This window comes from Sycon ciliatum, chromosome 1, assembly GCF_964019385.1.
Source record: "Sycon ciliatum chromosome 1, ocSycCili1.1, whole genome shotgun sequence".
Lineage (NCBI taxonomy): Eukaryota > Metazoa > Porifera > Calcarea > Leucosolenida > Sycettidae > Sycon > Sycon ciliatum.
Genome location: NC_088643.1, coordinates 15388106 through 15402887, shown reverse-complemented (window position 1 = coordinate 15402887; position 14782 = coordinate 15388106). Strand labels below are relative to the sequence as shown.

Genomic DNA, 14782 nt, shown 5'->3' with positions numbered 1-14782 from the left:
GGGACTTCGTTTAGCCGGGAGCTAACACTAACTGCCCATCCTGGGGTTAGAACCTAGGAATCAGTATCCACACAAGCTCTCATAATGCAACTCCTACAAATGGGCTGGTTGGATTGAGCAGAATTTGTAGATGATTGCCAATGGAGACTTTCGCTAGGCATATTTGCGTGTTTGGAATACTGGGCTACAGTAGCAGCACTATTGTGCAAGTGAAAATCATTTCCCTTTTCGGGGTTTCTGAATCACTGTGCTCTTCTGCCGGGTCATTGACGAGGGCTGGCAATGTACTTCTGCAATTTCTTCGTGATATTCCTGATGATGTGCTCTCCTTGAAGCAGACACATGGATCCACTGCATTCTCAATGGCAATGACGCAGCAACAACAGCAGCCGCCGCCGCAAGAACAGCAGCAGCCGCAACAACAGCAGCCGCCGTCGCAACAACAGCAGCAGCCGCAACAACAGCAGCCGCAACAACAGCAGCAGGCGCAACAACAGCAGCAGCCACAACAATCTCACCTAAAGTCGGAAACGAATGGCAGCAGTCTATACCAGTCACAGTATGGCAACACGTCAACGGCATTCTACCTTAGTGGACCAAGTGGCGCAGCAGTATACGCTGATGTGAGCTCTCCATACTGTTTCCCGGACAACAGACCATTGCAGCATGGTCCCACATCTTGCTCTGGATCTTCTGTGAAGGCACACACACTGTCGGGACACCAGAGCAGTGTGAGTAAACAGACACAGACAGACTCACAAACACCCACCCACACACACACACACATAGACCAGGCGCGTGCGCCGGTGCCCTTCAAGGGGGGGGGGGGGCGTTCGGGGGAAATTTTTCAAAAATGAAGCAAAATCCTACATTTTGAGTGAAACAGGGGGGGGGGGGGTCCGGGCACCCAGGAACCCATACGGGGCACGCGCCTGTAGACATAACATGCATTTCACAGGTGGGATCCTCTGGTTACTCATCTTTTCTTCTTTTTTTTCTTTCTTTGATTTTTACTACTGGTCTTCTGTACAGATGTTGGGTGACATGTTACAGAGTATTGGTTCCACTGGCGCTCTCTACTCCGACGACACAGCACAGCCTTATCCAGGCAGCACAGGAAGTAAGGCAGTTTTATGCATGCTGCTGTTGTCCAGGGTTGTGGTGGGATATGATTTAGACACGGCGAATCCGGACGTAGGAACGCTGCTGGCATGCTGGTGTGCACAAGCTGACTGTCTGGAAATTGTGAAATTACATTACCAAGTACAAGTACTGGTGGTGCTTCTCTTGTGTTGATCACAGTGGCTCAGATGGGAGCAGCTAATCTATTGGCGACAGCAGATACAGGGCTGTCATCGCAAGCATCGGTGAGTGAATTAGAGTCGATGTGCGACCGTGAAACGATTGTCTGAAATGTTTACCTTGGGATACCTCAACTCAAACACTTAAAATGCGGTCTCTTTGTTGCACACGCAAACTAACTCTAAATTTTCGGGCATCACCGCAGCTGTACCTATGGTTGATAAACATGGTGGCAAAGACACACCTGGCAATATGGCGGTAAACACACGCCTGCCACACACGCTCTCTAACCCTTATCCGTCCGTACATACTAATTTCTACGACTATCCGTCAATACTCTTAAAAAGGACACACTTCAGGCTAATTACAATGAGCCTGAAGTGTGTCCTATTTATGAGTATTCTCGCATTTTTGTCTCAGAGGAAACTGTTTACTATCCGTCAAAAATGTGATTTTCAAATTTTCGCGGGAATGCATTTTTTGCGCACAAAAAAATCGGACATTCAAACGCGTCATGAAAAGACCTTTCCAACGGTGTACAACATGTGGTATGTTGCTGTAGAAAGTGTTTGTCCAATATGTTGTTGAAGTTGGAGGAATCGCGAGTCGAGCTGGAAATAGAGCTGGGAATTTTTGGGTATGGATGCTGCTTGCGCTCTGCAGTGCTTTCAGGAGTTGGAAGAGACCGACGCTCCTGTGCCTTGCTTCTCTGAGTCGGATGCTAGATAGGAACTTGTTATTATGACAGGGACTACAAATTTCTGCAGAAGGGTGGTACCAGGAAGTTACTGCTGACCGGCTCTGAGCCTGCATTCAGCTGCGAAGGGCATCCGCCTGCAGCGAGAGGATGTTTGAGTGCCCCTGAAAGAACATGAACGCCCATGGCGTTGAGCAAAATGAAATCTTGCAGTGCAGGTGATTCATGACAGCGGAATAGTGCAGATCAGCATTCCTTTCCGCAACCAGACTGGCTAGGGGTTTCAGGAATACTGAACGTTTTTGTGGGCATGGGTGCGTGTTTTTGTGTGTACTGTATATCCCCGATTAAAGGTCAAATCCCCATTTTCGGTTCTGAGCCAAGTTGTTTCAATTCATTCACATCATTAAGCAGTCACGCTCGACTGAAGTTTAGTTTAACAATGTGTGACATTATTTTCGGGGAAATACAGTACTTTTGCACGTATGTGTGTGTGGACATATGTGTGTAGTCATGTGTGTTTGTAAGTGCATGTACATGTACATGTACTTGTATGTTCTTGTACACATAGGTGTGTGTGTTCTTGTGTGTGTAAGTGTTTGTGTGTGTGTGTGTGTGTTTGTGTGTGTGTGTGTGTGTGTGTGTGTTTGTCTGTTTGTGTTTGTGTGACTGTGTGTATGTTTGTGTGTGTGTGTATGTGTGTATGTGTGTATGTTTGTGTGTGTGTGTGTGTGTGTGTGTGTATGTGTGTGTGTGTGTGTGTGTGTGTGTGTGTGTGTGTACATGCTTGGGCATCGTGCATGTTTCAGGGAACACCGGATGATCTCGAGAAGCATAAGGAATCGCTGAAGCAGACCAGTCTCCAAAAAAAGTATGCCTAGCCTGTTACCTTTAAACATACCACTTACAACAGCACAATGTATGCTGTGTAATACAAGTATCATTACCGATTACTGTTGATTTCTACATATATGTTCGACAACGACACGTCGATGTGCCATGACAGAAGTTCTCAGCTGCCAGCGATTGTCGAGGACATGCTGCAGTTGGGAAGAGCAGTAATCAATTATACATTTTTTTGCAATCTCTCCAGTGCCCGTGCATTCCAGCAACTGCAGATTGAAGTACTCAAAGTAGTTTCTTCAAGCGTACACTATGAACACCGGAGATCTGCCTCAATATACAGCTAGTTTTGAACGGTTTAAATGAAGTGCAAAGCTCCTGGTTTTGTGTCAAAAATCGATGCCTGTGATAACTCACAGAATTGAAGAAGAGAGTCTTGCTGCATGTGTCAGTATTTGGTGTCCGAAGGTTGACCATGGCGAGTGCCTCACTTTGTCCAGTCCGGGTTCTTTCTCCGAAAAAATCTGAATGTTGAGCCAAGCTCATCGCAGTTCTATTCCCGATGGCGTGAAGTGGTCCAGTCAATACCATTGTGTTGCCTAATTCTCCCTGTGTCCATCTGTGCTGCTGTTCATTCAGAAAAAGTGCAAGTGCCTTAAGTGAGGCATACGAGGAGCTGGCTAAAATCTGCAGTGCCCACTTAACCAACCGGAAGGAGAAAACGAAGCAAACGAAGGTAAACAGCATGGCATATGTTGGACCACTATGTCCTGACCACTGTGTCAAAGAGAGCTGAGAAGTGTTTCTCACCATTAACATTTTTTTATAAAATAATACATTTAATTAATTATACCAAACTGGGGATTGTCTCTCCTAGCTAGGCTTTCCCCAAATCGGCCGGCCGAAAAACTCGCCGAAAACAAGACTTATCAAAAATCAATCATCAAAAATCGTTAAGCTTTTCTCCGATTTTGGAAGGTTCCTTTGAAAATCGCCAAATATCAACCAAATGTTCCTGCAAAGTGCGTGTAGGAACGAATGATGTTGCAGCAAGCATGACCGCTAGAGCTCTCCACTTCAGTGCTTGTACTTGCAGTACAGTGCGTTGAGGTCGTGTGACTCGTGTCCTGTGACCTCCTCCCAAACAACCATTAGCCATTAGGGGCCATCCGCAAATACATCACATCTAATTAATTAAAGACATGTAACAGGTGTTTCTTTCTTGACCCACCCACCCATTCCCAGAAACGACCCCAAAATTGCAGATAATACCACTCATAATAAACACCATGCTATGCACACATACATGTTTACAGTAAAGTCAAGTCCACTCGTAACGAACTCGCATATAGCAAATTTCGTGATATGGGGAACCCTTGTTCATGTCCCTGTTTGAACCCATACGAAATTGACGGCTTTATATAAGTTAATAGCCGGCGGTTATGGGTCCCTGTCTACTCTGCCGTAACACTTGCAGTGCAATGTAGTGCTAGCTCGTCTCGACTCTCAAGGCCTACCTGCACTAGCTGTAGCAGTGCTACATCATGTACATGTACACGCGCTGTATGGTATGCACACACTCCGAAATGTATTTTTTAGAAACGCCTTGCAGGCGAACCCACCCACCAGAAATGCCTGTTAGACATCTCGAAGTAAATACAATTATTAACAGACGGTCCCTTAGGAAGATCGTTACTAGCAAAATCCCCAAATCAGCGGCCCGAAAAAGTCGCCGAAAATGAGTCTTATCAAAATATCGTAAGCTTTTCGCCGATTTTGGAGGGTTCCTTTGAGAATCGCCGCAAATCTACCACATCTTCCATTATCTCACCGATTTTCAAACAAACAGCTGAATTTGCAGCCGAATCTGATGTATTTTTGAGCGGAGCAAAAAGCCGAATAGGCGAATAAAACGGGCCGATACCTGCACTGCATTCTTTCTGCACGCACTCTTGTTACGGAATCACAGCCATTGCGTTCCCCGGGACGCAGGACACAAAGGACAAGAATAGTTTGTTTATAATTATATATTTTGACGGAAAAGCAGAAAATACACTGAAAGGGACGAACAAGAAGACTGACAAAAGGACTCTCGACTACAAAATTGCGCATGCTCTTATCACACATGCACGCGACTAGACGAGACAGTCTGGGGAATGCCATCGCACAGGAAAACAACAAATCATTTCACAACACTCTCCACATACTTGACATGCTCTTGCCCTAGCGCCCTGGGTAGTACCATACAGTCTGCCAGTGCTGTATATCTCACGTGATACTTGTTTTAGCTACATTGTACACATTGAGGGATCCTGGAGCAAGGTCGGGGAGATCGAGAAAGAGAGAGAGAGAGAGCCCGAGAATGGCGGTCAGATTCATATTTTCTTGATTGTTATTATCCAGAACCCTTTCCTTGTATCTATTCTTATTGCATGTATTGACTATCCTTTTGCTTGATTGAACCGTGTTGGCTGGTGTGCTTCACGAGTTGACTAAAACACTACTCCTTGCACTCCAAATCAGCTGTTATGTGTGTGTGTGTGGGGGGGGGGGGGGGTGCGTGCGTGGGGGGGGGGGGGGGGGGTGCGTGGGTGTGGGTGTGTGGGTGTGTGTGTGTGTGGGGGGGGGGGGGGGTGCGTGTGTGTGTGTGTGTGTGTGTGTGTGTGTGTTGTGAATGTGTTTTTGTATATGCATGCCCATTGAGAATATACAAGTGTACGGTAAATAAGATAAAGCCTTAGAGGGCACATTAACTTCAACGTTGCTACATTGTACTTCTTCTGCGAGGTATATCCAGGCTAATGCTTTATTCAGAATATAGAGTGAACACATAGGCTAAAATTGTCACTTTTGCTGCTCTTATTGCTGCTGCTGTTGCTGCTGCGGTTGCTGCTGCCTGCTCATGGTGCTGTTACTCACAGCTCGAGATACTTCGGGAAGCGATTCAGGTTATTCAGGCTCTCAGAGACGAGCTTCAAAGTGAGTACACTTAACCCTTTCGCGTCCACGCTTCAATTTTGAACCATTGACTGTGAACACGATGGTTCAGTCAAACTTTCTTAACTCGGCCAGATCATAACCTGATTTAACGGTAGAAATATCCAGGTGGTGGAAAAACTCACAACTATCGCCTTGAACAAGTACATGTTAGTCTGTCCTATGAAAATTGTTAGAACGGCGATCGATCGAACATTGTATATTCCTACTGTGCACCGATGGTGTACAATAAAGCAATGCGGAATGAACAGAACAGCAAAGGACAAATGCTGCACCACTACAACTTGTAATAGGTGTATTCATACTGAGACCGTACATACTCACTATTCGTATTTCCCACTCCTTCACCATAGTAATGAGAGCCACTCACGTATAGAAGAGCGCATGCTCCAGTGGTTCTCTAGTAGTTGTTCTTCTGTTCTTCTTCTCACTCTTGGCTACCATGGTCTACTCTCTTGTATAAATACTTTGTCCATATAATTATTCTACAAAACCCTTGTGTTCTGGAAGTGTGAGGGGACTTCGTTTAGCCGGGAGCTAACACTGGTGGCAGCGGTGGGATTCGAGCCCACGCCTCCGGAGAGACTGGAGCTCATTTCATTGTTCTCTCTCTCTTTCTCTCACTCTCTCTCTCTCTCCAGGTAAAAACGACGACCTGATGGCTGACCTGATGGCTGAGTTTTTGGAGCAGTGTAAGGAAGAAGGCCAAGAACCAGAGAATTAGCTCTGCCTCAGGCAGGGTTGATCAGGGAATTAGCTCTGCCTCTGGCGGGGTTGATCAGGGAATTAGCTCTGCCACTGGCGGTACTAATCATGTCGAGGACGAGCACGACAATGAAAGTTCCGGTGGTGCAAAGGGAGCGGGACTATAAATATTGAAATCAAAATGACAATGAGGTAAAATGTTCGTGCGATGACAGTGTGCCTGCTGCCGTATCGTGAATCGGTTTCACCGACAGGCTGCTGTGCCTCAGACTGAGTAAGAATATCTGGGCTCCTGGCTGCAGATGCGCGGGCATGATGTGAATGTCGATGCTATGAACAAGATGAGCTCGTTGAGCTGTCGACGATCTTGCCTTCTACATGTGTTTTGTCCAGTGTTTTGTCCCATGTTTTGTCCAGTGTTTGGTGCAGTGCGTGTGTGCTCCAGCAATGCTTGTTCTCCAAGCTGATATAATGCCTATTGCTGCTGCTGCTATCAATATTATGTGTGATGTCAATAAAAACAAAAATATATAAAAATGGACTCAGATGGACCTTCCCCTCCTTATGTTACTTGTAGTTCCTTGGTCCTTTTTTTCTTTACTATACAAAATGTAAAAACATCAGTTGCCACGGTTACTATGATTGTGATTCGTTTGTACGTTTGAGTAAATAAAGCAGTGTGAACCGCCAGATGACGGGATACCTCAAGATCCTCAAACCTTTCCAGGCAAATAATGTTCCTGTTTGTATTTTATTTATATTTTATTTTATTTATTACAGCATCTCATAGCACAGTGAGAACACCGGCCAATACAAAGAGAGAGGGTGTTAGCCAACCACGGCAAGGAAGGGAGAAGGGGAGGAGAAGAAAAAAAGGAACCGGCATGGATAAGTAGTGATTGCAACAAAATGAGAAACACAAAATCAAAGTCAAGGCGCGACAAGACTCTTAAAAAGGCGGAGGGAAGAAAGGTCCTTAGCTTCTTGGGGAAGTGCCAGCCACGCAGAGTACGCAGTGAAAAGGGGAGAGTGAAGTAGAAAGGAGGACTTGGGTTTCGGAAGGGAAAGGGAGTTTCTCGTGCTACGGGAAGAAAACCAGTTGAAACAGTGGAGGTGAGGTGGACACAGATTGAGTTTGAGAGAATGGATAAGGGTGACAAGATGTGAATTACGTCTCTTAGACAAAGGGGTAGTGTCAGCAAGGGCATAAAGGGTGGAAGATGGGAGCATGCGGGGTTTTCGGAGGAGGATTTTGAGAACTTTTTTGTGCTAAATTTCGAGCTTGGCAGCACGGGTTGTGGAAATTCCAGCCCAAGCAGTATCTGCATAATCAAAAATGGGGCGTAGGTAAGCTGAGTAAAAGAGGAGTTTACAAGAGATTGGGAGATGGTAACAGTGAGAAGAGAGGATTCCTAAAGATGAACTTGATCGTTTACATTATGTAATCGATGTGGGGTTCCCATGAAAGATTGGAGTCAATGAAAATGCCAAGATGCTTATGGCTGGAGACTATGTCTATAGGCTGGGGGAAAGTGGGATGGAGGAGGGGCGGAACATCAGGCTGAGAAGGAAAGAGCATGATTTTAGTTTTAGACAGATTGGGCGATAACCGCCAAGACGACATCCAGGAAATTACTCTTTGAATGCCGTTAGCTAGGTTACTCATCAGGCCAGTGATGTTAGGAGATGCCCGTAGGAGCGTTGTGTCGTCTGCGAACAGTGATGTGCCGGGGCAGCTGCGGGCAGATCATTGACGTATAAGATAAAAAGAAGGGGGGCGAGGATAATATTTTTAATTTTTCACCTTTTCATGTCCCTTCTTCCCTCTCTCATAACAGCCACCTTTACTTCCTTACCCCAGGAGACTCCCTTTGATAGGCATCCATTTGCCTCTGGAGAATCCTTGAAAATATAATATCAAAAATATGCACCACTGTCTTCGCCGTAGCCATTATCTTTAGGTCACTGACTCCCTCGAGGAACAGTTATCAGGATGCGTGCTCCCTTGTAAACTTACTTTGTGCTCCTGTCCTCCACATCTGATCATTCCTACAACTTCTGAACTCCCATTATGTGCGCAGCTAAAGCTAGCGCAATGGTTAGCTGACTGCTGTGGTCAGTCCCTGGTGAGAGGAGGTGACCCATCTCGGAGGTAGTAGTCTAATTGTAGATGAAAGATCACCTGATGGTTTCTTTTCAGCACGGAACTCGTGGGTAGAGACGCTTCATAATCACTTCTTCTTCCACTGGATTTTCGTTTGTACAAAGCTCTGCACGCCGTGCGTTGAGCACTGTGACCGGCAGCCAATGTGCTTCCGTAGTCTAGATGAACATATTCATGAGGAGCGTTGAGGGAGAAGGACACAGAGGTGTAGGGGATGGGGAGGAGGAATGGGAAGGGTGGGAGAGCGTACGGTTGGGGGGGGGAGGGGTGGGGGAGATTAGCTGGGAGTGGAGGGGACAGTGAAGAGTAGGGAGTCACAAACCGCATACTTGTACATGTACGTCGACACACAACTCTGCTCGCAAACAACTAGCATTGTCATAATCACACGACGCTTCCTCTCACACACTCGCTCATTCACTAATTCACTCACAAGGAGAGGGGAGAAGGAGGCTGCTCATGCAGCAGAGTCATATGCCTGTGGCCCACATACCTGTTGCACAACCACAATACAGACTGGATATGTTTCCCATACATACAAAAAAAGTTAATAATTATCACGTAAATATACGTCATTATGGTCATGATGTGATTTCAACAACAGCCCCAAAGTCTGCTCTGTGAGCAATGTAAGAAATTTGTTATCGCATGGTTGCTGCGGGCCTCCTGGCATATTATCACTCTTTTAGTATTGACTCCCATCGACTAATACCAAAGCAGTTGTATTTTTCGCCGGCCGAGCGCAGCGAGATAGGCGAGAAATGATTTCTCGCGAAATATTTTCAGCTGCAAATATGGCATCTGGTGTGTTCTTTATTGTCGCTTCTTTTCCTGACTTCTTCAGTCAGTTTTGAGTCTCACCAGTGTCCCTGCCCTCCCACCCTTCATTTCTGTGCATTTTATCATTGCTTTTTATCACTGTTTGCCGTGATGTGCTTGCCATGCCTACATGATGCCTAATCGCCATTGGGGATATACACCCGGTTTTCTCCCTCACAAATGCGTCCGTCGGCGCGAGGGTTTTTTCCGGCTGGCTCGGTCCAGGAAAATTAATCTGACGGTCCCAAGTGGTTCTGCATCATGGCCTATTTCTCCTATCCACTGACACGCCTATTCTATCTGAGACACTCTGTTCTCAGTCCTTGCTTCCATACCTCGCTCGTTATCCGGTTCGCATCTGGCTGCGGCCAACTACCCTTCACCTTGGGTGTTGTCGCTATTGCTGTCTATGTCTCTGTGTATGCCAGTATATGTGGAGCGAACTGTGTACATTATAATTATGGATCCTGGTTGTGCATCTTTATCTTTCCTTGTTCTATGTAAATACACTTTAGTAAGTACTGTTGTTGTCTGCGACTTGTGGAGTGAAGTTTATCATTATTCTATGGAGTGCAGGAACTAACTTGATGTTCACTCAGGAACATCAGTGGCGGGTTTAGGGGGGGGGGGGGGGGGGGTAGGCCTTGACGGATTATGCTATTATTTTCGTGAAATTATGCTTTTCGCATTGCTGAAAAAATTGCAGAATTATGCTATTTTTATGCTAAAAGTTATCATATTATGCCGCATTATGCTCACATATGCTGCTAATGTATTATGTATATGATGGTTCTGTGCAAAATTGCAGGGGAATTTTTTTGTAGAGGGCGTTGTACTGTAGTAGCAGAAGTTCAACGGGGTCAACGCACCGTCCGACCTAGCTACGACCGTCACTGATTGTAGTGGACTGGACATGTTATCAAGGGAGTCGTAAACCTACGACTTCCTGGTGCATCTACTGTCTTGTAGAGCATGTACAACTGTATGGAATTTGATGCGAACAGGCGGATTATTCCAATTTTATGCGATTCGTATGCAATTTGCCTCGACTTATGCGATTATTCGATTTTGGTAGGAATTATGCGAAAAATTATGCTAGCATAATCCGTCAAGGCCTAGGGGGGGTGCGGGGGGTGGGGGGGGGGGTGCGGGGGGTGCCCCCCCCCCCTCAAAAGTTTCGACCTTGGTTTCGAAAAATAAAAGGCAGGGCGCCGGGGCTAGCTACATGTAGCTGTAGGCTAGGCTCGGGGCGCTCGCGGTTGCACGCGCGGTTCGGTGCGCGAGCTGGTGTTGATTGTACACACTACCAGGACTACAATCCAGAGTACTGTAAATATACAAAATTTCGGCGCTGCAAAATTTCGGCACTTCACGATTTTTGACATTTCGGCGTGGGGTAGAGGGCATGGTATTACGACAGATGCTGTGAAAAATTTCATCGTCGTTTTAATTTAGGCGTTTTGGGTCGGTGCCGAATATAGCCGAAATTAAATAGCTGCCGAAAATTTGTATATTACTGGTTACAGACTACAGTATGCGTACAGTAACTAGTAAGGCTCGTACATGTCTACAGTCTACAGGGATCGCGGGTCATGAATAATCTTGCGCACTGTACAAAATGTACGTGTACAGTAAGATCGGGCGCCGAAGAACACCCAGGCTGGAAAACCGGCAAAATTTAAGAACAGTCCAGGCTAGAATAGGGCTTGAAAGTGATGACGTCAAAACGGCCAGGGAGTAGTAAGTTGACATCAGATTTCTATTTTTGGATCCACTAAGGTGTGACTTTGCTATTGCCTAAGTATGTGGGTGCATAGCAACCCACTCATGTCGCATGCAGGTGTGACTTTTATTTCGCCACCAGTTGTAACCCCGCCCCCAGTAGCCAAATCAGTCAGTTTCACTGGCTACATCACCATGCTGTGGGTAAGACCGCTTGAAATGTGCTTGGATCCATACAAAAACTGGATCCAAGTGGATCCAGTTTTTGAATTTTTGAAATTGTTGCTATGCTGTGACGTAGCACTTTCAAGCCCTATTATCAGATTTAAGAACACTAGATCTACATTGTACGTAGATCTACATTGTACATGTATGGGAGGTGAGTACATGTCATGTACACGTGTAAACAGTAACTGCTACATGTACAGTCATTCCCATTTACGACACCCACTAGTTTAGAAGTACTACATTGCACTACATGCACATGTACATGACAAACGTAATGACGTCACTCGATTCGCCGCGCGCGTGTGAATAAGAACGGTCTGGCTAGAATCAAATTTTTTTTAAAGAGAGCATGTCTGAGAGTACCAAAGTATGTGTGCAAGTGGATCTCTCCGATTTCGCTCAAAATTTGCAGGTAGGTTCCCTTGGGGGTGTGGATCGATTGTGCAAAGCCCTTGAAAAAGTTTCTGAAGGGAACCTTGAAATTTGCATACCCCTCAAAAATGGCCGAAATATCACATTATTTATGGGTCTCGAAACGAGTCACGCCACAGCGTATACGAACAAGCTATGAACAAAACTCCATCAAGCCAACATTGCCTCACCTTAGAAGTGTTCCTGGAGCAGTACCGCTTAGCCACGCCAGCATCCCAGAAGACGAGGTCCATCACCCCCTGACGCCACAAATGATCGTCTTGAAAATAGCCAATTTACAAGCGCTGGCAAAACAGCCAGCTACGTCCTCAATTGGCCAGAACTATACACCGGCAGATAGTAGAACACCTCTTCTAGCGCTGAGGACATGTCCCCCATCTTCCTTTTGGGGTTTTCTTGAAATATACTTTTTTGAATTTTTCCACTCGACCATGCTGAAATATGGCCAAAGTCATACCTGCGCAGGAAAGCTCGCCACTCCGCGACGTCTCCTCAGCAATTTCTACTCCAACACTACTCCCAAGGCCGCAGAACAAAGTGTAGTGTTGACTCTGACAAGGAAAAGCAGCGGTGATCACTTGTCACTCCAACGACAAGCTTCTCCTTGCGCCACCAATACTTTTTTGTGCGACTGTTGATGCAAAAGTGACTGAAGGCCTGAGCGCAGTTTTTGAATTGTATTGCAAGATGCACGGTGAGATCGCGTGCTCTGTGACATAGGATGACGCTTTCTGCGTCACGATACGCGGCCATCGATCGCGAATGTGCCTGGAACGCTTAGCGCTCTGGAGCTCTACCTTGATGACAAAGGACTTCTCATGAACCCTGACAAGACGCAGTTCCTGGTCCTTCGGCGCCCACGCCAACCTGTGCCGCATCTACCAATCCCCCTAGTTTGTAAAGGCAAGCCCCTCACCCCTGCAGCCACCGTGAAGTATCTCGGACTACTCATCGACGAGCATCTCACCTTCCAGCCGCAAGTCGAGAAGGTCTGCGGTGCGGTGTTCGGCAAGATTGCCGCCTTCAGACATGGCCGAAAAAACCTAACACCTGAAGCGAAGAGGACGTTCTATTTATCCATTGTGCAATCGACTCTCGACTATGCCAGTAACGCTTATCTGCACTGTCTCAGCGCCACCCTGTTCAATAAAATCGTGACGGTCAGTCACATAGCAATGAAGAAAGTTTTTGGGTTTGACCGTATGATGTCTACTGAAATTGTTCTCCGCAAATATCATCTCTATTCTTTTGAACAGCGCACAAATCTTAAACTCTATGTTTTCGTGTACCGCTGCTTGACCCCACATCTTGCTAGTCCCCTTCTCCAATCCTTGTTCCAGCTTAGGGCTGCTTTGCCTGGACACCAGGCTCGCACGCGCGGCCAGGCACAGCGCGCATTAGTTCTTCCGCCTGTTTCTACGCAATATGGCATGCGTTCTATTTCTTTCCTGGCGGCAGACAGATGGAATGCTCTTCCCACTGACTGCCGTCAGGCCCCGTCTCTTACTCTGTATGTAAACATGGTAAAAATTCACCTAGGGTTCCCAGTAAAAAGGCAACGCCTGTTGGGACTCCCCTAGTAAAATAATAAAATCTACTACTACTACTACTACTACTACTACTACTACTACTACTACTACTACTACTACTACTACTACTACTACTACTACTACTACTACTACTTGGAAGCGTGTTTTTATTGACCACATAAAATGATGATGCAAAGAAACTACTACTACTACTACTACTACTACTACTACTACTACTACTACTACTACTACTACTACTACTACTACTACTACTACTACTACTACTACTACTACTACTACTACTACTACTACTACTACTACTACTACTACTACTACTACTACTACTACTACTACTACTACTAACGCTAATCGGATCAGACATGGCAGAGGTAAGATGAGCTTCATTTCCTGCTTGAACTGCTGAGAACCCCCACAAACTGTCCTAGGAGTGTTGCAATGGCAGCAAGCCGTTGAAATATGCCCCGTACAGCATGGAGAGTTATTCGTCTTTCACACTTACCTCCTGCAATCCCGAACATAGTCCAACAGTAAAAGTCCCTTGGTTTCATGTCGATGCTCGACAAAAGCGGCTAGCTCGGTCCCTAGCCCTTTGTGTTGACTGCACTGGCGCCATGGCGAGCAGCACTGGCTGCACGCACTTGTCGCGTGAACTGCATGAGAGATTTCTTACGTCATAAAGAATGTGATTTCATCATCATTTCACTGGTAGGCCTGTCCGAAAAATGTGTTTTAATTTGCGGAAAATGGAAATGCAAAATGCACGGTTTTCTAGCCAACATTCAAACAAGAAATCAAAGGGGAATGTAAAAAAAATCAAAAAATCAAAGCCAAACAACCCAAAGCGCAGAGAAAATGCATCCGTTGCCATGGCAACCAGAATCTTTAAGGCAAAAATTAAAATTTCACCAGTTGTAGTCTTCGGAGTGCTAAGTCGAATGGTCTTGGTCCGAGAAAGCTAAGACGCTCCCTTCCTACTTGAATCCCAATCGAACTCGCGCACTTCCACCGAAACTGGGTGACTGCGCCCTACTACATGTAGATGGGGATTTGTGTGTAAAATGTCACTAAAAGCGCCATTTCGTTCTTATAAAAGCACGGATGACCGCGATTGGCCCATATGTTGTAGTCTTTTGGACGCTGAGTCGACTGGTTTTGGTCCGAAAAGGCTGCGATGCAGCGTTCCTCCTTTATTCCCAATCGAACATGGTTGAACAAGCGGCCACGTGCTCCAGGGTGCCCAAATCACCTGGTCACCACGCCATGGCGCCAGCAGGCGACAACTTTCACACCAAGGTTCAACTCGAGTGACAGGACTGCACCCAA

At 46.1% G+C, this 14782-nt stretch overlaps 2 protein-coding genes across 2 annotated transcripts in view; both read left to right on the top strand.

Moving 5' to 3' along the window:
• LOC135816557 (ras-interacting protein RIP3-like) overlaps positions 1-1043 on the top strand; it is a 46116-nt gene extending 45073 nt beyond the window's left edge. Inside the window, exons 9-10 of the mRNA XM_065329776.1 lie at positions 339-735; positions 1033-1043. Coding sequence (XP_065185848.1) covers positions 339-735; positions 1033-1043 — 408 coding nt within the window. The remainder of the gene's footprint in view (positions 1-338; positions 736-1032) is intronic.
• On the top strand, positions 1039-7459 carry LOC135806870 (uncharacterized). Its single transcript, XM_065321039.1, has 6 exons — positions 1039-1120; positions 1303-1367; positions 2809-2870; positions 3482-3578; positions 5764-5821; positions 6481-7459. Exons 1-6 carry the CDS (start codon positions 1045-1047, stop codon positions 6561-6563), a joined length of 441 nt encoding a protein of 146 aa, XP_065177111.1. The 5' UTR covers positions 1039-1044; the 3' UTR covers positions 6564-7459.
• Positions 7460-14782: the final 7323 nt, after the last annotated feature.